Source organism: Leptopilina heterotoma, unplaced genomic scaffold (genome assembly GCF_015476425.1).
Source record: "Leptopilina heterotoma isolate Lh14 unplaced genomic scaffold, ASM1547642v1 Lhet_44, whole genome shotgun sequence".
NCBI lineage: Eukaryota > Metazoa > Arthropoda > Insecta > Hymenoptera > Figitidae > Leptopilina > Leptopilina heterotoma.
Genome location: NW_025111084.1, coordinates 820,175 through 844,973, shown reverse-complemented (window position 1 = coordinate 844,973; position 24,799 = coordinate 820,175). Strand labels below are relative to the sequence as shown.

General features: G+C 26.1%; 3 protein-coding genes across 8 annotated transcripts in view; 2 read left to right on the top strand and 1 right to left on the bottom strand.

Moving 5' to 3' along the window:
• The window catches only part of LOC122506825, a 59,350-nt gene extending 50,066 nt beyond the window's left edge, over positions 1-9,284 (top strand). For all 4 annotated transcript variants that reach the window (XR_006302037.1, XR_006302036.1, XR_006302038.1 and 1 more), the window contains 2 exons: positions 2,319-2,497; positions 8,689-9,284. Coding sequence is in view for 1 of the 4 variants with exons in the window: in XM_043619171.1 (XP_043475106.1) it covers positions 2,319-2,391 (73 nt within the window). In the remaining 3 variants the exon portion in view is untranslated. The remainder of the gene's footprint in view (positions 1-2,318; positions 2,498-8,688) is intronic.
• Positions 9,285-9,544: 260 nt separating this feature from the next.
• LOC122506818 (translation initiation factor IF-2, mitochondrial) overlaps positions 9,545-24,799 on the top strand; it is a 136,708-nt gene continuing 121,453 nt past the window's right edge. For both annotated transcript variants that reach the window (XM_043619162.1, XM_043619161.1), the window contains exons 1-2: positions 9,545-9,734; positions 19,790-19,958. The gene's annotated coding sequence lies outside the window, so the exon portion shown is untranslated. The remainder of the gene's footprint in view (positions 9,735-19,789; positions 19,959-24,799) is intronic.
• LOC122506819 (homeobox protein six1a-like) overlaps positions 15,725-24,799 on the bottom strand; it is a 58,316-nt gene continuing 49,241 nt past the window's right edge. For both annotated transcript variants that reach the window (XM_043619163.1, XM_043619164.1), the window contains exons 4-5: positions 20,234-20,741; positions 15,725-16,701 (exon numbers count right to left, since the gene is read on the bottom strand). In XM_043619163.1, the coding sequence (XP_043475098.1) occupies positions 16,432-16,701; positions 20,234-20,741 (778 nt within the window). In that variant the 3' untranslated portion in view covers positions 15,725-16,431. The remainder of the gene's footprint in view (positions 16,702-20,233; positions 20,742-24,799) is intronic.

Genomic DNA, 24,799 nt, shown 5'->3' with positions numbered 1-24,799 from the left:
AATTCAGATTTTTGAATTTTTGATAATTTTCGGAAATTTTAGATTTTTTACCAAAGAGTCGAGACTATTAAATAAGTAAAGTATTTTCCAAAAGCACAAAAATAATGAAGCTAAATCCTATAAAAGAGGAGAAAAAATGTTGAATTTTAAGAAATTCGGATTTTTGATAATTTTTGATAATTTTAGATTTTTTACCAAACAGTCGCGACTATTAAATAAGTAAAGTATTTTTGAAGAGCCCAACATTTTAATTGTTTCGATAAATAATTTTTCGAAAGAATTCAATTATGTCGATAAATAACAAAATTATTATTGAAAATTCAATTATTTGTAGGCATTTTAATAAAATTGTTTGCAAAATTCAATTATTTTTCTAAATAACAATATTCATCATATGAATTCAATTATTTTTAAAAGTAATACATTTTTTTTTTAATATTCAATTATTTTGAAAAATTCTAATAAAATCGTTCGCAAGAATTGAATTATTTAAAAAAAGTGTAATTTAAATTATTTTCATAAATAATAAAAATTTTTTAGGAATTCAATTATTTAAATTAAAATTTCCATAAAATTAGTCGAAAGAAATCAATTATTTAAAGATTTTTATAAAATCTTCGCAGGAATTAAATTATTTTTATAAATATTTAAATTCTTTGATGAATAATAATATACGTTGCAGAAATTCAATTTATTAGCAGGATAAAAAAGAAGTAAATATTTTCGATGAAAATTAGGAAAAAGTATACGGAAAATAAAAAATACGGATTGGAATTTTTGTCATTTTTACAAAGTGTCTAAAACGAGTTTCTTTGGTCGTCAAGTTTAATTTTTCGATAGCTACTTTTTTTTAATTTGAAAGCTAATTTGAAATATACTTTTTGCTACTTTTTTAAAATTAATTTTTGACTGTGAAGTCTGTAGTTCAGATTCGAAATAACTCTTGCATGTTCGACACGCGAACGGATAAATCGGTCACAGGTGGAAAAAATTGGATCTCATTTTATGTTTATACTTTCTTGAAATATACATTCGTATATATGTATATAGGGAAGTTGATGATGATGAAAAGAGAGAGGAATATGAAATGCTAGAAAGAGATAGAGACTCTCAGGGGGTGTAAGATGACACCTCGAGGATGGGGCAAAAGGTCTGGCTTCGCGTCAAGAGAATACCGGAGAGATAATCATATTCATAATTCGCGAATTCACAGAACGTACGATATGCCGTTTCACTATCTTGCATCTTACCGAATTTACATTCGTTAAAGAGCTACTAATTTTGAAATTGCTGTATATATAAGACTGAGATAATTATCGATGATATACCACCTACATTTATAATATACAGAAGAATTCTAAATATCAGTTAATTTTTTCTAAATTTCTAAATTTTTAAATTTTGCGGCAAATTTTACTCAATTTTATTATTAAATTTGAAAAACTTGAAAAAATGGTTCGGCAATGATTTTTAGTTTTGAATAAAGGTTAATAAATGTGTATTTTTTTGTATATAGTTGATGTATAATCACAGATCGATTTACATTTTATCTTCACTGTAAGACATGGTGAACGGTCCATAAATGTAGTCATGCAGTTAAGACACGTGCAAACATGAACGGAGATGGTCGTGTGGATGTGGCGAGAGGCCTAGTTCGTTGTAATCCGACACCAGAGTCCCCATCAGGCCCCCTCAGTTTGCTCCCATCCTCACGTCCTAAACTAAATCATAACCGTATTATATGCCTGACAATGGCCACTGCTAGTGAACAGCCGCTTCTAATCCGCCAATCCATACATACAACTTGCTTGTGTCTTCTCTCTTCTCTCTCTCTTCCTCTCCTTTCTTCTCTGCGAAAAAATTAGTTTTGTAGTATAGTAAAAAAGAGAATTTTGATTTTAACCCGCAATAGACTTGATAATAAAGGTTGCGCTCTTGTTGGACTTAAATGTGGAAAAAAGGAATTAATTTTACTGAACTATCATAGTAAAAGCTGCTTTCCAAAGTGAAAACCTAGTAACCGCATTTTCCGGAAGGTCTTACGACCTTACGGAAAATGCGATTACTAGGTTTTTAGTTTGAATTTGGATTATGGAGCTTTTTACTTTTTGATAGCAGAAGATACCCGTAGACTGTACCGAAAAACTTCCTATACACGGAGAAAAATGTATAAAGTAATTTTTACTACTTTTATAGTAAAACATTTCTGGTTAAGCTTGGATGCGTAAAATTAAGATTTGATACAAATAACAGTATTAATTAAAAGTAAAAATTACTCCCGCTGCTTTACTAACACCTTCGTTTTATTAAATTTACAGATGGAATTTTGGGAGTGACGAGTACATTCTTCCTTCTTCGTTTCAACGTTTATCAATAGGACATCAGGATTGACGACGAGTCCTCATCGTTTCTTCAAAAAGATGATTGTTTGAATCATTTGTGTATCGTGGACTATTTCTTCAATTCATTCCAGCTCCAGCTTTTAACTACTGCAGTGGTAAGTGATTTTAAACAAAAAATTTATTTTTAATTTAAGAAATTATCTCTAATCCCAGAGGTCAGGGAAAAGTCAGGAATTTTTATTATACTGGAAAAAAATTAAATGTTTAGATTTCAAAAGAAAATTCTATTCTAAGAATAATATTTATTGGAGCTTGTTTGGAAATCAGGAAAAAAGAAAATTAAATTTGTACGTCAATCGCCTGATTGTTTGTGTAGATTTACAGAGATATTGTTACATTGTTTGACATGATGAAAGAGAATTTTGAAGAGAATGGTAAATGTTGTTTGGTGAAAAAAATATTGCTCCTTGGACCACCCGCACATTCCTGCAGAAATCAAAATTGTCAGTGTAATTCATTCTGAAAGGACACGGTAGACTTGAACAATAATTTTGAAGATAGTGTCATCCACGTACACGTTGACACCAATTCGACCTCGGAATAACTCGTTCTCGCGTGCGACACTTTCCAGGAAGTCTGCAAGAATTCCCGGTGACAAGTTTTTGGACTATGCGCGTATGGTCATTTCGAATCCAGACCTCGTACGACGACCACGACGACGAAATTTATCTCGAATCGCTCGTGAATTTTTTTTCCTCTTCTCTTTTAATAATGATTCTCAAGGGGGGGTTGAGTCTTGATTGTACGCACGCGCTTTTTGGATCTTCTGGACGAGTTCTGAATCTGGAGGTCCTTCGAGGTGGAATTTAAATTTCACAAATTAGTCTGCATTACATTCGCTCTATGCGATCAGAGAGTCCGATCTTGGAATTTATTTCACTCCATTTTATAGACTTTGAGAAAGAAAAAATTTGTTTTTTCTATATTCCGTTCTCTCTTTTCTTCGGGATGAGGAGACAAACAGGAAAGAACGAAGCATGGAGGTTCCTGGAAGCGTGGGTGCTTCTTCCAAAGAGACAGGATCAGGATCTGGGCCGCCACAAATCATAACGCTCGCTCCTTGAAAGATGCGGGATCTCTCTTTTTTCCGCTCACCTCTTTTAGCTTCTACTTCTTCTTCTTCTTCTTCATCATCTTCTTTTTCTGCTTTGCCCTGAACCGTGTCTGGACAAATTGTCTCCGCAATTCGAGTTTCGGACTCAAGATCGAGTGTGATATGTATCTGTGTTTGGCGTGTGCCTTGGGCACGAGTCGAAAGATAAAGGCTGCGACTTGATTCACTGTGCGCGGTGAAATAATTTAATACATTTTTTAAAAATTTTTTCGGAATTTCTGATGATTGTTGAATTTTTCTTTTTGTTTTATTATGTGCTCGGTAGAATTTGATTGAAAATTGATTGAAATTGTGTAGTGCAGTGTGATTGAATAGCTTCCGTAGTTGTTGGTTCAGGATTTCCTTACCACAAAAGCCAAGACGAGAGTGACTGATCGCGCGTACCTCGAATAAATTACATGGCAGCCTATGCGGCTGCATAAATTAATTTCAACTGGCCTGCCCATAAATATTCAGCTCGAAATCACTTGTCCTCTCTTCTCCCTTTTTGACTTTCTCTCTCTCTCTCTCCTTCTTGCACCTTTTCTTGTAATTTACATCGATCGAGCGTGAACAATATACATCGGCATGTGTATACGTGAACATAAATCATGTCCTGGTTTCGTCGAAATATTATTTATTTACCTCACGTTCAAGACAATAACGATTTAATCCAAATTTGGGTCTAATAAATTTGTCTTGCATTATTCTCTAACAGTTTGTGACATGCTTCGATATTAGGTTTAAATTGTAGAAGAATAATTTTTCCTAAACTAGGAGAAGGGTTTTTTTTAATATAAAAACGTATTATGTTTATTAATTAAGTAAACACATTACTAATTTCCCGATTTCCCTGATGTCATTAAATTTATTAGAATTCAATTGAACCGTCGGATCGTAGGATGAGTAACATTAATTGTTATATAAATGAGTATAATTGTATCGATAAAAGTGTCACATAATTTTTTTAAATTCAAAATCGTGTGAAAAAAGTATATCTATAGTTGAGGGTTGGTAAAGTTTTTGATGACATCGTTAATTTTTAAACTAGTGGATAAAAAGAGAAAAGGGGGGACATTTGTTGAGGTAGATTCATTCTATTGTTGGCTTAGGGCAGATGCACAGCAGGACCATTCGCAGCTCGCTTGAGCGTTGCGCGTCAATGCATCGCCATTACAACCGCGTAATGACTGTATTGTATCTGCATTAAACTTATTATAAAAACCCAATGCGTATACACCCCAACTATATAATTGGGGACCCAACGAGGGTAAAATACAAACAATCGCAAAATCCGAATGTAAAAAATTACCTTAAAAAGATACTCTCTAAATCTGAAGTATATTCTACTGAGAAATAATGAAATTTTACTTATTTTTCAGTAGAATTTCACTAAGTGCTATAGTCATTTATCTAAACGAATAGATTCAGTTTCACTGATTCATTCTCGATTGTTAGTAACCGCATTAATTTCTTAGTACAGACTTACTTCAATACATGAAGTAATTAAATGCTTATACATAATAGTTGATCACGAAGAAAGATTAGTATTTGATGTTATAATATGTGAAAAATGAAGATTGAAGGGAGATTAAAGATTTCGGGATGTGTAAAGGAAAGAAAAGAAATATATCGACTCGTCCTTTTCTCTGACACACAGTGCGCTAACAAGTAGCTATTGTGAGGCCCGTGTCGAGATGCTACTTGACAGCATCGTCATGAGCGGAGAGAACCCCTCTTTAAATCAAGGATGGCCTCTTCCCTGCTCCATTCTCATCCTCTTCTATATTATGTACAATTCACTCTCATCCACACAAAATTTCAATCCAATACACATATGAGTCTATTACATGCATACGCCCATTATTAATATACTTTCTACGTGGGGTCTCTTGAGGGGCTTAACTTTACGATCTCTTGAAGAAAAAAAAAAATGAACAAGAAGAAAAAAAATCCCTCTGGGTCTTACCGGGGCCCCTGGCAAAGCTAATAGAACCGAAATTATAACAGGCCGATGAGCATGCGTCGACTGCTCTTATTCCACCTCGTTGCGGCCGAAGAACAGCAAAGAAGGACAAAGCACTGATTCCTTAAGCCCTTTAAGACTCACGACCTCGAGTGTCCTCCAAGAAATACCTTTCGATAGAGGAAAAAAATACATTTTTAAGCACTCTTATTTTTACGTCTATGTATAAGGTGCACCGTGTTACTGTGGAAAAAATAAATATAGAGTAACTTCAGGGTTTCTACAAGTCACATGGAAAACCTGGAAATCACAAAATTGTCATGGGATTTAATTTTAATTCATGGAATCATGGAAATCTCATTGAATTTTTTTAGGTTTTGCACAAAAAATAATTTTTCATCTTCAGCTGATTATCGGCTATGGTTACTTTTTATGAATTGTGAATTAAATTAATTTTAATGACTCGGATATTAATTGGAATGGTTCTTCTAATAGTTTGGGACCAGTAAAAAATTTATTGACTAAGAATTGTTAGTAAACAGAAGATAAACTTCGCTAAAAAATAATTTTTCATCTTCTGCTGATTATCGGCTGTGGTTACTTTTTATGAATTGTGAATTAAATTAATTTTGATGACTCGAATAATTATTAGAATTGTTCTAGCAGTAGTTTGGGTCCAGTAAAAAATTAATTGACTAAGAATTGTTACTAAACAGAAGATAAACTTCGCTAAAAAATAATTTTGCATCTTCTGCTGATTATTGGCTGCATGTGGTTACTTTTTATGAATTGTGAATTAAATTAATTTTGATAACTCGAATAATTATTGGAATTGTCCTAGCAGTAGTTTGGGACCAGTAAAAAATTTATTGACTAAGAATTGTTATTAAACAGAAGATAAACTTCGCTAAAAAATAATTTTACATCTTCTGCTGACTATCGGCTGTGGTTACTTTTTATGAATTGTGAATTAAATTAATTTTGATGACCCAGATTTTAATTGGAATTATTCTAGCAGTAGTTTGGGACAAGTTAACACTTTTTGTACTAACAATTGTTAGTAAACAGAAGATAAAGCTTAGAAAATAATTGTTCATGTAATTTTTTCCATTACTTTTAATTTTGATCCCTGATTTTTCCCTGACCAATTTTACTTTCCCTGACTTTCCTGTCTAGTAGTGACCCTGATTTTATTTATTTTTACTAAAATCAACACAGAATTTATCTATTCTGAAGAATTTTATTTTATTTCATCAGCTTAAAGTAGGCATTTTATTCCCTAGGGCAGAAATGACAATTATTCAGACCATTTCTATGGAATATTTTCTTTCCCTCGAAGAAACTAATTTTTAGGAACTACCAGGAAGTGATCGTTGTTAGAAATTTTATTTAAATATTTATTATACTTTTCATGTTATAAATTCTCAGAATTTGGAAAAATATTTATAATATCAATGTAGAAATTTTTTTTTGCGTGAATGTAACTACGATATTTTTTTGATTCTTGGAAAGTTTACTGAAATGGTGCGTGTATCGCGCGTATATTTCTATATTTATGTGTGCTCTTCGACGCTTGATAAATGATACATGACAGTTTTAAGATGAATCTGAATGGAGAGATGTGTTGAATCTTTTCATAATTTGTCGCTATTAGGTCAGACTTTTCAGAAGGAGTTGCTCATTACCATAATTGTTCACTTTTTATTTATGCTTTGATGATTTGATAAGGTACATGTACGCGCATATACTTTGTTTGTTTTCGAATACATCTTTGTTATTTTCATTATTTTGTGCGGGGAATAACTAACAAATAATGAGTCGGTTATTTTTAACTTTTTCGTATACAATTACATATTTTTTTTTATGTGTGAAAATAATAAAGTAACATTTACAGGTCTGTTAAATTGTGGCACCAAAATTTTGATATTTTTGAATATTTACTGTGCTGTAATTTAGGGCTAATTTATTTTGAACAATGGACATACGGTGAATTTGAAAAAAACATTCGGTGTGAAATAAGTTATTTATATAATTATAATATAATTATCGTAATTATTGTATTTTATTCTATTTTATATTGACTACTTGTAAGTCAGTATAAACAAGAAGAAGAAAAAACAAGCAAGTTGCTAATGATCTTGTATTCGAAATCGCTACGTAAAATCGATTTGTTTGCTCATTTTATTGCAAGTCGTATTAGCAAAATAAAGGTGCATCGTGTATGAAATCGATTCTACACGATTTGCAACGCTTCCCCAGTTCCGTTCAGCTGGTTTCCGTTTATTTCGATTCACGAATAAGGTAAATAAAACTATGACTTTAGATTTTCTGTAAGAGAAATTCACCGGTGGAAAAATTGATGTTTGATTATTTTAAAAATATTTTTAATTATTGATATAGTATTTATATTCTCATTGGGAAAGTTATTAGTCTCTCACGCTCTCATATAGCTTCATCCATATCTTCAGTATCTTTAACGATCTTACTATGTTCGAATTTTGAATCGATGAGAAACGAATTGAAAATCAGTACAAAGGAATTCATCAGGCGTATATAGAAAACAGATATATAGAATAGACAGATGCGCTTTTTTTGAAAAACGGTCGATCGAAAAGGTTCCTTAAACTATATAATGTACTGAAGATGTACACAACTGGGTATCATTTAAAAAACGCAATTCTCTTTAGTTGAAATAAGAAAGAAAATGATCTTATCGAAATTGTTATTCTGTCATGTGAAATCTATAACAGCTTCCGCACTTTCATTGCGTTTTTGAGATTTTATTTGACATCGTTACGCTACTATCGTTACGCTACTGAGCTTCGATTAAAAATCTACGAATAAATACACCGGGAAAAAATTTATTTGATTCAAATAACTGATTACTTGACTTAATAAATATTTAACTGAATGAAATAATATTTATTAGACTCAATTAAATTGTATTTTTTTCAAATTTTTTTTTTAAAATTCAAACCAAAGTTATTGATTCAAATACCATTTGATTGATTCCAATAAATATTATTCGATCCAAGTAAATATTTAATTGATAATAGTCAAATAATCGGTTTATTTAAATTAAATAAATTTTTTTCAGCGTAATGTAAAAAGTTTTGAATGAATTGATAATTAATGATTAGCTTCAATTATAATTGGCTTTAATCTACTAAGTTATGTGAAAACTGTAACGAAATATTAATGAAAATACTCTTTGCTTGAATTTACAGGTCTGATGTACAATCATAAAGGAGAAGAGTCGGAAAGCAGGAAAAAAATCCAGTCACTTTTTCGGAAGCTGAGTTCAAAAGTGATCTTCATTTCTTTAACGATTGGTTTGGAATGTTGGGTGACATTTTCAGTGAACGTTTGTAAGTCCCTCTTGCTTCCAATATTATTTTGGAGCTAAGTTGTAACATATTTTAAAAAATTTTATTTTAAAAAAATGTGCGTAAGGAGAGACAAGTGCGTAATCGGATGTGTCTCACTGAGGATGAGCGGGGTGGGGCTCTCCTTCGCGGGTTCGTGTAAGTGTAAGTGTTACGTGATATGTATATAGTGTATAGTGAAGTTACGTGTTTTTTTTCTTTTTTTGTTACGTATAATTTTACTAAGGCCAAGAAGTTCCTTCACCATCATTTACAATCAAAGATAAGTATTTAACACTGTTTTCACTCTTATCGTTTCTTAAAAAAATTTCTTTCTCCTTTATCTTGGATATTTCATTGTTTGCAACATTTTTTTTGCCACCCCCTTTGGATGGTGGCCATTAATTAAAAATCATTAAAATTAATAATTAAAATAATTGAAATTAATAATTAAAATAATTGAAATTAATAATTAAAATTAATAATTAAAATAATTGAAATTAATAATTAAAATTAATTAAAAATGATAATAATTAATTACAAAATTAATTAAAATAATTTTAATGAAACAATAATAATTAAATAATTTCAAAATTTTTTGTTTTAAGTATTTATCTGATGTTTTCCTGAATTTTTATCCTTTAAAGGCGGAAGAAATTTTGAATAATGCGGCTAAATTATATTCAGTTTATAATTATATTCAGTAATATAATTTTTGCTAAATTATATTTAATAGTATAATTTTTGTTCACTAATAACCAAACATTTGTTTTTTTTAGTCAATTTCGGCCTTTCTGATGATCCAATACTTTGTTGAGTGTACTCAATATCGCCCATTTGCTTGACGTCACGGAAGAAAATCTGTCGTTTCTCTATCTGAATACCACATGTCCAAGGTTTCATCACTTGTAAGTTTTTGAATTAATTTAATACTATTTTTAAAAATTTTTATTCACAGTTTTTCTAAGGATATCAAATTGAGACAAAAAACGTACGTCTCAATTTGATATCCTTAGAAAAACTGTGTTATTATTATTATTATAAATTGAAAATATACAATCCTTCCTCTATGAAGAAAATGACAAAACTTATCGCAGTATTTCAATTATTTTTTATGCAATTTTAAATAAAATGATAGATAATTGCATTTATTCTTAAAATTTGTTTATAATTTGCCGAAAGAATTCAATTATTTTAAAAAATTTTTATAACTTTCTTTATAAAAATTCAATTTTAAGAATTGAATATTATTATTCTTATTCGCCGGAATACTATAGGAAAGGAAATTTATAAAAAGGTTTTTTTTTTAATTAAAGAGACAAAATAATTTTAAATAACATTAACTTTATTCGATACTGTTTGAATCGTACATCGTGACTTATTTCTCAGCACTTTGGCTTAATTAATTGTGCATCGTGGTAGGATTTAATTACATTCGGCTTAGAGTATAGAAAGAAAATTTAATTTCTCCCCTACTTTTTTCTTTTATATTCCATATTATCTTATTTTTACTTTTTATTTTTCTGCGACACAATTTATAATATAGACTTTGTGACATGTCTTTTTATAATAATTGTGTCATTATTTTGTTCGTTGCTATTTTCATTATTTGTTTTTTCTTTATTCTGTAATTGCGGTTTTTTTTTATTTGTGCTTATGAGTGGTTTTGACAAATGTTTTATTCTTTCACTGTTAATTTAAAATTGACAATTTGATGGCGAAATTATGGTTTTTTTTCGTCAATTTGATACCATATTTGGTATCAGTTGTAGAGTTTGTTGGTATCAATTTAATACTAAAAAGTGATTGATTCAAATTTTTGGTAAAAAATTTTTTTAACTTTTTGATATTAAACTGATACTTTTTGGTGTTAATTGGAAACTTTTTGGTGTCAATTTGATACTGTTTGGTATCAAATTGAAATTTTTTGATATCAATTTGAAACATTTTGATATCAATTTTATATACAGTTTTGGTATCAATTTGAAACATTTTGATATCAATCTGAAACTTTTTGATTGTGTTTGGTATCAATTTGAAACTTTTTGATCCTGTTTGGTATCAATTTGACAGTTTGAAATTAACTGCGAGTTTTAAGACCGTATTTGTCAGTAATTGTCAGTTTTTTCTGCATTCTTCATAGTTTTACATAATTTTCCACTCGGCACAATGTACGGACATACTTTTGCATCATATATACATCATATATATACTATATACTCTATAGCATGTATACACACAATAAATTTACTTAATTACTAATTTACGTACACTCGCACACGCGCTCTATGAATCGCTCCAAAAAAAAGCAAACAAAACGAAAAATGAAACAATTTTTAACAAAAAAAAAAAAAAAAAAATTGAAAACGGTGATGAAAGTAATGCGAAAATTTTTTTTAAAAGAATTTTTAGCGTACGAGTAATGGAGTATTTAGTATTAAAATAGTATTACTACTAAAATAGTAATACTAAAATAGTATAATACTAAAATTACTAGGTAGGGGAATGTAGTCAAGGTTGGCCTACTGTCTAGGTAGGCCACTCGCGTTTTTTTGTCAAGTTCACTAGCGCCACCTACGCGCATTTTTGTCGAAGCTTGTCTTAGTGAAACCTAACTTTTTGTTCAATTACATTTTCGGAAAATCGAAAATTGTGTTTTCTGTGACGTCGGTACAAAAAAAGCTCAAAAAAAGTTTTGTGCATAATGTGAAAAACCATTAATAAAAGATAAAAAACAAATTGAATCGTCAAGGCAAGTATGCAGAAAATTTGTGGGACTCATGGTTGAAAGGAAAACAAAGTAAAAAATCGAATCCCGAAACGTATTTCTTTATGGTTACAACAATTCGGTAATGTTACTTACTGTCAAGGTCGGCCACTATGTGTTTAAAATGCGCAAAGATGAGGACGAGCTACTTCATTTGCAAAAACTGCAATTCTGTATAACTCATAATATAATTGATCATCTTACTAATATTTTTATTTAATTTTATTAATATTTTAGTGCAAAATTTTTTTTTATTTATATTTATTTTTTTATATTGTTTATTTTTATTATTTTGTTATTTCATTAAGTTACAAACTGTAAACAATAAAGAATCAATTTTCCGTAACTCCAAACATGTTATTTTATTTTTTAAAGATTAATGCCCTTTGAATTTTAAACATGGCCGACCTTGACTGTAATGGCCAACCTGGACTACAAAATTTTTTTTTTTTAAATCTTTATAACTTTTTCATTTTTAAACCTGTCAATTTACTTTGTACAGAAAAAATGTTCCTATTAAACAGGACTTTCCAACCATATACTTCAATTGTCCAAATTCATTTTTAAAAAAAAGTTATAAACAAAAGTCAAAAAGGTGGCCGACCTAGACTATGTTCCCCTACTAAAATATTTAGTATACTAGAATACTATTTACTGTACTAAATTTGTTCTAAATTCATTTAATTACTGTACTCATTCATTTACTGTATTCATTTACTACTATTTCCAAATTTTTTTGAACTTTTTTTCGCCGTTTCTTTTCCATTTTTTAAGAAAAATAAATAAACTTGGATATTTCGTTTAAAAAAAAATGAAATGAAATAATAAATAATGAATTATAAATAATTTTACTTTCGTTTAAACTTTAAAGTAATAAATTGATTTCATTTTTTTTTTTGTGAATTTGGAGCCAGTCATAAATATTTTTTTTTTTGGCAACGCGCCTGCGCTTTGTGGCACTGCTTGTACGGTTCGTCGGCAGTCTTACTTTCCGATTAATCACTATATAGGCATATGTAAATAATTTTTTGAAAAAATTTTGTCGAATTACAACGTCGTCAATCGTCATTTATTTAGGGTCTTGTTGCTGTTAAATTATTTTGTCAAATTTTTTTTTTTTAATTGCCTTCTTCACAATCGCTTTTAATATTTATTTATTTATATATAATATAAAGGTGTGTTGTTTTAATTTCTAATTGTTTTGGTAAAGAAAAAAAAGACCTCTCTTTGACGTTTTTTATATTTTTCTCTATATTATTCTTTTCCTTTTTTTTTTTGTTTTTAAACTAATACTAAATTCTTACGATCTAACAACAATGACTATTTTTGAGCTACTTGTTCGGGAACTACCGGGAGGTGAGAATTGAAAAATTATAATTATATATATGCGTCATTCTATTTTGAAGAATTAAGTCGTAAACGCGGTGATTCATCGTGTATTTAAAAATTAAGACGCGTCTCGGGAATGTTGTGTGCAATTCGCGCGATTTAATTGGCCTGAGCGAAAATTGTGCGTGAATTAAAATGCTTTTTTTTTAAAGCGAATTGCTTATTATATTATTCTCATTCTAATTTCAATTATTAGAGGAAAATTATTTCTTTGTGTTGAATTAATTAAAAATATGATTTTTTGTTTCTTTCTTCTTTTAAATTTGTTATTTATATTTTATATAAATTCATCATGAATTGAAGTATTTGTCTTAAAATGACAAAAAATGGTTTTCAAAGTTGAGTAAATCTTTATTATTTTAAATAAAGCTACATAATTAATAATTAGGAATTTGAATGTGATTGAGATTTGATTTTTACAAAGCATTTTAATTATGTAATTTTGATTTTTCTTTATACGATATGCAGTCACTTGTGCTTTAATATTTCAAGCTCTTTATAACTTTTTATTTATGAGGCCAATGTTTAAAAATTAAAAGTAATTCATTTTTTTGTGAACGGAAAAAAATAATTTTTTAAATGTCTATCAAAAATATTTTTCAAGTTCTATTTTTATTGTGAGAGAAAATTTGAAGTCTTTGATTTCAAATTAAAAGTTTGATTTCAATTAAAATTTTGACTCACAATTAAAAGTTTAACTTTCAATTAAAAGATTGACTTTAAATTAAAAGTTCAACTTTAAATTACAAGTTTGATTTTAAATTAAAATTTCGACTTTAAATTAAAAGTTCCACTTTAAATTAAAAGTTTGATTTTAAATTAAAATTTGGGTTCAAATTAAAAGTTTGACTTTGAATTAAAATTTTGCCTTTAAATTAAAAGAGTAATTTTAAATTTAAAGTCTGTAAATGAAGTCTTTAAAAGGAAAATTGATTATAAATGAAAATGAAAATGAAAATGAAAATTGTTATAAAAAAGAGAATTTTTTTTGCATCTGTGTTAATCGACCTCCCTCTTCGTTCCATGGACTTTATTTTATCGATCTCGTCATTTTTTTTTACATCTGTTAACGTATTCTTTATACACTGTTTTGTCCTTTTCTTTCGATTAAAATCTAAAATTGTTAGTATCGCATTTAACGGGATTCTCGATCATCTTCTTTGATATAACGCTACAAAAAAACACGTTGTATCATTTCTCTAATAGAATTTTGCCTTCCTTATGGTTGAATAGTATCTTTCTTTTGCCCTAATTTCATGCACTTTTTTTTATATATACAACGAACTGTAAAAAAATGAAACACAACAATTCAAACGTCCACAAATCATTTTCGTTTTATTCAACTGCAATTAAAAAATTAACAATAATATTTTTTTTCTCATTATTGAAAAATAATTTTATTATTAATTGCCATTAAAAAATCAACTTCGAGATTTTTTTCATCTTATTATTGAAAAATAATTAAGTTATAAATTGTAATTAAAAAAATTAACTTCATTAAGTTTTCATCTCTTTATTGAAAAATAATTAATTTATTAACTGGAATTAAGAGAAATTAACTTCAATATTATTAACTAATCGTTTATTTGAATCAAGTAAATTTTTTCTTCTCTGTAAAATTAAATTATATAATAATATAATAATATATTATTAATAAAATAATGAATTTCATTTATAAATTATAATTAAAAAATAATTTTCCCTTTCTTTTTTTTTTTTTGACAAGTTTTGACTAAAAAAAAATGATTTGCTAATGGACAATTTGAACATTAGGTTTCGGCAAATGGATTTAACAAAGTGCGTAGATGCGTATACGTATATGTACTATCTACATATGTACAAAGTAAACGTAAAAGCGTACGTGGGAGTGTACAACAGCGGCGGTCAAAATGTAGTCTTCAATTAACTTAATTATTATAGATATATATATATATAAAAAAAAGAAAAAAAACAGGAAATGTTGACCAAATGTCTTATATATATATATATCTCAGCGAATTAAATCGACTATAATTTAAGGAAAATATTTTTAAAGCATATTTCATACAGACACAAATTTTTCTATAATATTGGAAAATAAATAGAAAATAGAATATTTAATTAAAATTTTTATTTTTATTAATTATTTCTATTTTTTTTTATTTGTCAAAATATAATTAATATATTTGCAAATATAATTAATTAAAATTAAACTGTAGATGAATTTTTGAGTAATTTCTTTTGAAGCAATTAAACGAAATTGGAATTTTTCTACTATTTTTATATTTTAATAAAAAAAGTAGATTTAAATGTAAAAATTAAATTAATTTACCTTTAATTTAATTTTTGATTTGAAAAATTTTTTTATTTTGAAGAAATTAAATGAACTTGGAATTTTTCTACTTTTTTATGTAAATATATTATAAATATATTTTTATATATAATAGATAAAAAGTAGAATATTTATATAAATTCAAAATTAAAAATTAGTTTACCTTTAATTTTTGAATTTTTTATTTTTAGAGAAATTAAAAATGAACTTGGAATTTTTCTACTTTTTTTATTGTAAATATAAATTTATAATTTATTATATAAATATATTATATAATTTATTATATTTTCATGTAATTATATATTTTTTCATATATAATAAATGAAAAGTAGAATATTTAAATTAGACTGCAGCGAAAATTTTTCATTTAATGAATTTTTCTACTTTTTTTATATACAAGGTCAATGCATTGTATAGAAAAAAAGAAAAAATGTTGTTTAAAATAGAAGAATATTTGTGTCAACTTGAAAACTGACTGGAAATTTTTTTAGATAAATAAATATTTATATATATATGTAATACGATGATTAAGAAAACTGAAAATGCTAAAATGTCTTTTTTCTATTGATTCGATAACGTTGCTCTTATTTTTTTTTTTTTTTTTTTTTTGGCGAGAAAAAGAGCATCGATCGGGTGTTTTTTTTAATAGTTACAAATGTTTTTCATCTTAACTTTCAAGGAAGTTTTAGCAATTTTTTCGCAACTCTACCATCGCTTTCGAGTATATAAAGAATTGTTGAATTTTTGAGAATGTAAAATAAAATTAACTTTGTTAATTACCGAGTTGAGTAATTATAAATATTAATTAAACGTAATTGAAAGATTCAATTTCAAGTCGAATTGGAAAATTTAACTTCAAATTGAATTGAAAAATTTATTTTCAAATTGAATTGAAAAGTTTAAATTGAATTGAAAAATTCAACTTCAAATCGAATTGAAAAACTCAATTTCAAATTGAATTTGAAACTGAATTCGTAAAAGTAAAATAGTGCATGAGAAATATTCTTTTTGGCGATTAGAAAAAAAGAAGAAAAGTGTGTCCCTTTTTTTTAGTTTGAAAATAATTGTTTTTCGCAAATTGCTTACTTCCCTAAGTCTTTTCCTGATTGCGTTTACCCTCACTGCCTGGGGTCCAAAGTCACAACGAGTGATAATCTCCCAAGACGAGACCACTGGGATAACCACCGTGCGGTGTTGACATCCCCATGCCTTGATAGGAACCCATGCCCATTCCATTCATCGAGACGATGTTATTTGGGTTGACACTTGACATCGTATTAGATAACATTGTCGAGGGACCCATGGGACTCAATCCGCCCATCGTTGGCGCTATCGCTCCCATTTGCATCGGCGATGATGTGTGGGGAAGGGACTTCTGCAGATCCGAGGTCGGTGTGATTAGATAGTCCTAAAAAAAAACATAAAAAAACATGACACATTTTTCATGTCCATTTTAATGTTGTCAACATGTTGTCGTATAACTAAATGTCTGATATTTCTGTTTTGGACTATTTTTCTTGGGATATTTTCTCTCAATCTGAACTAACTTCTTGCTACCTTTTTTTTTTTTAATAATTATTAACAATTTTAAAAATAATAGAATTTGAAAATTCTCTAATTTAAATTTTTGTTGAAAAGTAAAAAAATTCAATTTTGGAGAAATTACAAATAATTGCAGAAATTTAATTATTTAAAAAAAATTCTTATAAAATTCAACTACATATGTTCAAAATAGTTTTTTTTTAAATTAAATTTAAAATAAATTTAAAATAAAATTCTGGTAAAAATCCCAATTATCTTTATAAATAACAAAATTCTTCTCCAAAGTTCAATTATATTATTTTCATTAATGTCAAAAAAATTCTTGTCCTAATTTCAATTATTTTCAAAAATAAAATGCATTTTTCTAATTTCAATGATTTTCAATATCTACTATTTTAATAAAATTTACCAAAAAGAATTCAATTATTTAAAAAAATTTTTAATAAAATTGTACGTAAACATTTAATTATTTTCATAAATAATCCATTTTTTTAAGGAATTCAATTATTATTTTCATAAAAAATAATTTAAAATTCTAGAAAATAATAATTGAATTAAAATGATGAAAATAAATTTGATGAAGTTACAGTAACAATATTCTTATAATACAAAATAATTATTTTATCTCTCGATCATCTTTAATTATTGATTGGTTTGAATTTAAAATTTTTGAATGTCTTAATTCCTGTGGAAAATCCTGTTCCAAAAATAAGATTAAAAATAGGAATTGTGCAAATATTTTTCTTCTTTTTCTAAAACAAAATAATAATTTTGTTAAAAAAATTGTGATTCATAAAGAAAAATAATGCAAAATAAATAAATTTTCTATTTCTTCATCACAGTTGTTTAACAATTTTCTAATTTTCTTTAGAAGTAAAGAACAAAAATAATTTCAATTTGACAAAACATAATATTTAACAAAATTTTAGTTTTTTAATGAAAAGAAGTGAAAAATAATTCTGATGATTTCTATTTGTCATTACAATTTTGAATTAATTATAAAATAAAAAAAATCAGTGTCTGACTTTTTACTATCAAAATAGTTATTTTTAACTAATTCAAATTTTGCTATTTATAAAAATAATTGAATCCTTCAAAAGAATGTCATTATTTATAAAAATAATTAAATGTTTGCGTAGAATTTTATTAAAATTTTTGAAAATAATTGAATTGTGGAGAACAATTCAATTATTCATAAAGATAATTGAAATTTTGAAGAGAATTTAAAAAAATTTTTAAACATAATTGAATTTCTGTGAAAAATTTTATTACATTTGAAAATAATTGCATTCTTGTGATGAATATTGTTAATTATGAAAAGAATTGAATTTTGTAAAGAATTTTATTAAAATGCCTCAAAATAATTGAATTTTCGGGAATAATTTTGTTTTTTATCTTTAATAATTGAATTCTTTCGAAAAATTATTTATGGAAATAATTGAATTCTTGCGAACTATTTTATTCGAATTTTTAAAAATAATTAGATTTTCAAGAAAAAATGTATTACTTTTAAAAATAATTGTTTTCTTGAAATGAATATTGTTTATTTATAAAAATAATTGAATTTTGCAAACAATTCTATTAAAATGCCTAAAAATTATTGAATTTTCGGTAATAATTTTGTTATTTATCGACAGAATTGAATTCATTCGAAAAATTATTTATGTAAATAATTGAATTCTTGGGAAGAATTTGATTAAAATATAAAAAAAATTCAAGTATTTGAAAAAAATTTATTTAAAATTGTATTTAAAATAATATATTTTTTTGAACAATTTTATTAAAATATTTTAAAATAATCGAATTTCTGTTAAAAATTCTAATATTTTTGTAAATAATTGAATTCCTTCAAAGAATTAAAAAAAACATTTTTTTAAATAATTGATTTTTTCGAGAAATTGAAATTAAATTTTTAAGATTAATTACATTTTTTGATCAATTCTTGTAGAATTGTATTAAAAATAATTGAAATCCTGCGATGAATTTTATGATATATGAAAATAATTGAATAGTTGCAAAAAATTTTATTACAATTTTTGAAAATAATTAAATTTTGGAAAACAATTTAATTATTTATAAAGATAATTAAAATTTTAAGGAGAATTTGAAAAAAATTGTTAAACATAATTAAATTTCTGCGAAGAATTTGATTACTTTTGAAAATAATTGAATTGTTTTTTAGAATTTAATGGAAATTTATGAAAATAATTGAATTCTTGTGAAGAATTTATTTTTTAAAATACTACTCAAAAGAATTTAGTAAATCTGAAGAATTTTGCTATTTATGAAAGTAATAAATTGAATTCTTAAGAAGAATTTTTTTACAGTTTCTAGAAATAATTGAATTTTTTTCGACGAATTTTAATAATAATTTTTAAGAATAATTACATTTTTCGAGGAATTCGATTAAAATTGTATTAAAAATAATTGAAATTCTGCAATGAGTTTTACTATTTATGAAAATAATTTCTATCTTGAAACGATAGAATTGAAAAATTTCAAAAATCTTATTTTTCAGAATCTTCAAAAAAAAAACGTTTGCGAAAATTCAATTCTATTGAAAAATTTGAAGTGTGTATCTTTTTTTAAATTAAGTAATAAAAATTTTAATTATTAATCTTCGAACTTAGAAACTTGAATACATTAGAATGTGACTCTTTATAAAATTCAATTATTTATTAATTATTAAATTAAAATACTTTGAAAATTCGATTTGTTTAAAAATTTTTAATGAAATTCTTTAACAAATTTAATTATTTTCAGTTTAATTTCACAAAATTTCTATTAGTTCGATAATTATTTCTAAAAGTTATTTACATACTATATTTGAATCAGTGACTGATTTTTTACTATCAAATTAGTTATTTTTCACTAATTCAAATTTAGAGTATAAATATCTATAAAAATTGAAACAAAAAGGCGATTTACTGACACGTGCTTTTTTAAATTTACAGGTGGAAATTTGAGAGTGACGAGTATATTCTTCACTTCAACGTACATCAATAGGACATCAGGATTGACGAGGAGTTCTCATCATCTATTTCATGAAGGTGACATTGTTTGAATATATGGTGCATCGCAGATTATTTTTTCAATTCATCACCGTTCAACTATACTGCAGTGGTAAGTGATTTTTAATACTAAATTTTCATTTTTAAATTAAGAAATTATCTCTAATTGAGATATAAATGGGATGTTGCTGATTGCGAAAAATTCAAATTTAGAGAACAGTATAAATGTCTATAAAAATTGAAATAAGAAGCGATTTTTTAAAAACAAATTAAAATAATAAAACTTTTTTTAATTTGGTGAAAAAATTGCCGGTTTGACATAAAATTCCTGGCAATTTTTTAGTTTAGAGTATTTAGATAATTTATAACATGAAAATAATAGCGAACCTGTGGATAGTATTGGTGCATATAGTCGAGCTGCGTCTTTTGTTGAGCACAGCTGGATGGATGTTGAGCCAAGGTCGCGGTGGGATGAACGAGACCATGGGCACTATGACCACCCTGTAGATGATGCTGTAACTGATGATGGAGATTCCTCTTATCGTCTCCACTCTCACTACTTGTGTCGTGGGGTTGCATATGATGCGTTGAGGTATGAGAATGACTCAAGGTTGGCGTGTGACCTTGATGATAGGAATGGGGACTCGAGACTGTTACCGGATGCAGTAATGGATACATATTTGATGTCTGTGGATGATCCAATTGCTGCTGTTGTTGTTGCTGTTGCTGATGCTGTTGCTGCTGTTGTTGAACAGCACAAGACGATGGCGTTTGGGGTGTTTGATCATGTAATTTATGTGACGCAGGACCAATTGACAATTGTTTCGTGTCGTCGCCACTCTCACAACTCGAATCGCCAAGAGCTCCACTGTTACCCTTCTCTTCTCTCTGACCACTGAAATGAGAAAAAGAATTTTTTCGGAATTAGTTTTTTTGGTTCTTTCATTGTTTCTTTTGATGAATTTTTTTTTATACTTTTGGTTTTTTTAACTATGGCTAATTTAGGCAAACAATGTATTGTTGCATAGCAATAATTTTAACAATCAAATTTAGACAAAAAATGAATCAAAATTGTTGCGATGCAACAATTTTGATACATTTTTTGCCTAAATTTGTTCAGGGCTCGAACTAGGTCCGTAAATCCCGCGTAAAAGTTCGTAAATTGTACAATATAATTTGGAGAATTTTAGAGAGATTACAAATGATTGCAGAAATTTAATTATTTTCAAAAGTAATAAAATTCTTCGCAGAAATTCAATTTGGTCCAAAAATTTTTTTAAATTCTTGTCAAAATTTTGATTATGTTTAGAAATATAATTAAATTCTTCTCCAAAATTCAAATATTTTTAAAAAGTTTAATAAAATTCTTGGCAAAATTTCAATTATTCTTAAAAGTTTTACTCAATTAAATGATTTTCAATATCTGCTATTTTAATAACATTTTCCAAAAGAATTCAATTATTTAAAAAAAAATATAATAAAATTCTACGCAAACTTTTATTATTTTTATAAATAATAAAAAATTTCACAGGAATTCAATTATTTTCATAAAATAATTATAATAATTATTTTATAATAATAAATTATATTATATTATTAATAATTATATTCAATTATTTATAATAATAATTGAATTCACAGAAATTCAATTATTTTCAAAAAAAAAATAAAAATTTCACAGAAATTCAATTATTTATAACTTTCTTAGCAAGAATTCAATTATTTTCATAAATAATAAAACTCATTGAAGAATTTCAATTATTAAAAATAAAATTTTCATAATATTTATTATACATATTTCGAAAAAATTAATTATTTAAAACAATGTTTATAAAAATCTTATGAAGAATTCAATTATTTTCAAAAACAACAAAATTTTTCACAGAAATTCAATATTCTTTTGAAACATTTTAAAAAAATTTTTCGCAATAATTCAATTATTTTCTCATAAATAATAAAATTCTTTTCTGGAATTCAATTATTTTTGAAAATTTAAATAAAATTCTTTGCAACTATTCAATTATTTTCAAAAATAATAAAATTCATGGCAGAATTTCAATTATTTTTTATACAATTTTACCGGAATTTCTAAAAAAAATGTAGTTATTCTTACAAATTTAATTTCAATTCCTAGAAAAAATAAATTATTAAAAAAAATGTTTTTTTTCAAATTCTTTGGATTTAAATTTAAAAAAATATTAGAATTTTTCACAGGAATTCAATTATTTTCAAATATTTTAATTAAATTGTTCGTAAGAAATTAATTATTTGAAACACAATTTTAATTAATTTTTTTTGGAAATAATTCAATTATTTTTTTTTGGTTTTAAAAATTTCTTCCCAAGAATTCAATTATTTACAGAAATAATTATTCGAAAGAATTCAATTATTTAAAAATTTGTTGATAAAATTCTTAATAGGAATTCAATTAAACATTTAATTATTGAATAAATTATTTTTTTTGTATTTAAATAATTGAATTCCCGTTGAATTCTCTAATAAAAATTGATTTAAAAATGAAATTTACGAATAATTGAAATTATGTAAAATTGAATTGTGTATTTAAATAATTGAATTTTTTTGAAAATGTTGAAATGAAAAGTTTTTATTTTCTAATATATATTTAATTGAATAATTTACGAATAATTGAAATTTCTAAAAATTTAATATTGTAAAGAAATCGATTTGAAAATTGTCAAAGAACGAGTCGAAATTTAATTTTATGATTAACATAGCAAAAAATGAAAAGTTTTTTAAAATCTTATTATTCGTGTTAATAAAAAATTTCTATTTAAGGCAATTTTAAAATCTTGGCGTCAATAATTTTTTTAATTTATAATTGATGAAACTATTGACTTGCTAAACTTTTATTTAACTAATTGTTAAATTACAAAAACTTTTACTTGGCGGAAATGTTTGCATCGAAAATGTTTTTATTGGGATTGTTTCTGTTGATGATTATTTTTTATAATTTTTCCTACAGTCCCTAAAATATTAAGGGATTATTTATTGTTTCTTCTATTTTTTCTTTGGGGGAATTTTTCCAGCGCTTAATAAATTCAATATTTTCTAGGATTCGTAAAAAATGTCTACAATTTTTTGAGTTTTTTTAAAACCTTTTTTACCTTAACTTTTTGTACCTTCTTTACTTTTGTTTTGTAATTGAGGTGCGTCACATTAGTTTTTGAAACGAGAGTGCGGTAAAAAAATGCAATTAGGATGAAATTTATCGATCTTTGGATTCATAATTAATTCCCGGCAATTGTATATGAGAATGTTGATTATTGTTGAATATGTATATGGATAGGTGTCTGGGTAGATAATTGGTGAGGATTTATGAGCAGAATGAAAGAGAGAGAGAGAAAAAGCATTTATGTATATGTGTGGATGTGACACCTGTGCGAAGGAAGGCATAGTATATATATTATATGCGGAGCCAAAAAGGTGAGAAAGGAATGGAAGGAAGAGGAGGTCCGATCACTCTGGGCCTTCTCGTAAACTTAATTTAGCCTGCTGGACCTCCTGGAAGTTTGTGAATACTTATAACACGTGGGATCGAAAAAGACTGGTCCAAAGTGTCTGCGGAATCAGATTGCCGTCCGCAGCTATAACGCTCTTTTTCCTTCCCTCTCAACAAATCTCGCAACTGTTAAGCGCTTGTTTTACAAGTCGTTTAGTTTGATATGAAATTGTCAGCAGAACGTGTCTGTCGGGGTGTTTTTCTATATTCTCGCTCGCTACCACTTAGATAAGGACTTGATTCGACATTCGCGAAGGTTGACATTCTATTTTATTTTTCATTTTTTTCTCTCTTGCTTTTTTAATCCTTTTTCGAATTTTTTATAATGTTTCAAAGATTTTGATTTATTTTTTCACTTGTTTTAAAAATTTTTTAAAATTGTATCCAACTTATTACTAAGTATTTTAATTAATTAATTAATTAATTAATTAATTAAAGTACTTTGATAAATTGAATCTCAAGGGTATGTCCCTTTTGAGATTCAATTTCTAAAGAGTGGACTGTATTTTTCATTTATTTTGATATTTAAAATACAATCGACTCTTGATAAATTAAATTTCAAAGTTTTTTAAAAAAAAATTTTAAAATAATTGAATTCATTTCAAGAATTACATCAACTTTTTTTTCAATAATTGAATTCTTTCGAGAAAATGTTATTAAAATTTTATTGAAAATAATTTAATTCTTGGCAAAATTTTTATTAAAATTCTTTAAAATAATTGAATTGTTTTGAAGAATTTATTTCAATTTTCTTGGAAATAAATGAATTTTATTTAAAAATTTTCACTGCAAATTTTGAAAATAATTGAATTTTAAGAAGAATATCTTTTAAATTTTTAAAATAATCGCTTTTATTATTAATTACAATTAATAATAAAAACGATTATGTCCTATTAAATTATTAAACGATTACTCCTATTAAATTATTAAAAATTATTCATAGAAAATTAAATTCTTTTAAACAATTTTCTTGGATTTTTTGTAAATAATCACATTCTTTTTCAAAAATTTTTTTAAATTCCGTAAAAATAATGTAATTTTTTAAAGTAATTTTAATTGAAAATTTTGAAAATAATTGAAATTTACAAAGAATTTTGATTAAAAACTTTTCAGAACCATTGAATTGTTTAGAAAAATTTTATTACAATTTTTAAAAATAATTGAACCTGTTAGAGAAATTTTTTTAAAATTATCTTGAATATAATTGAATTTTTTTCCTAGAAATTTTATTAAAATTGTATTGAAAATAATTAAATTTCTCCGAAATATTTTATTTATGAAAGTAATTGAATTCTCGTCAAGAATTTTATAATTTATAAAAAGAATTGAATTGTTCAGAAGAATTTTTTATCAGATTTGTTGAAAATAATTTAATTTTCATTAAAACTCTTGAAAATAATTGAATTTAAATAATATTTTTAAAAATAAGTGTA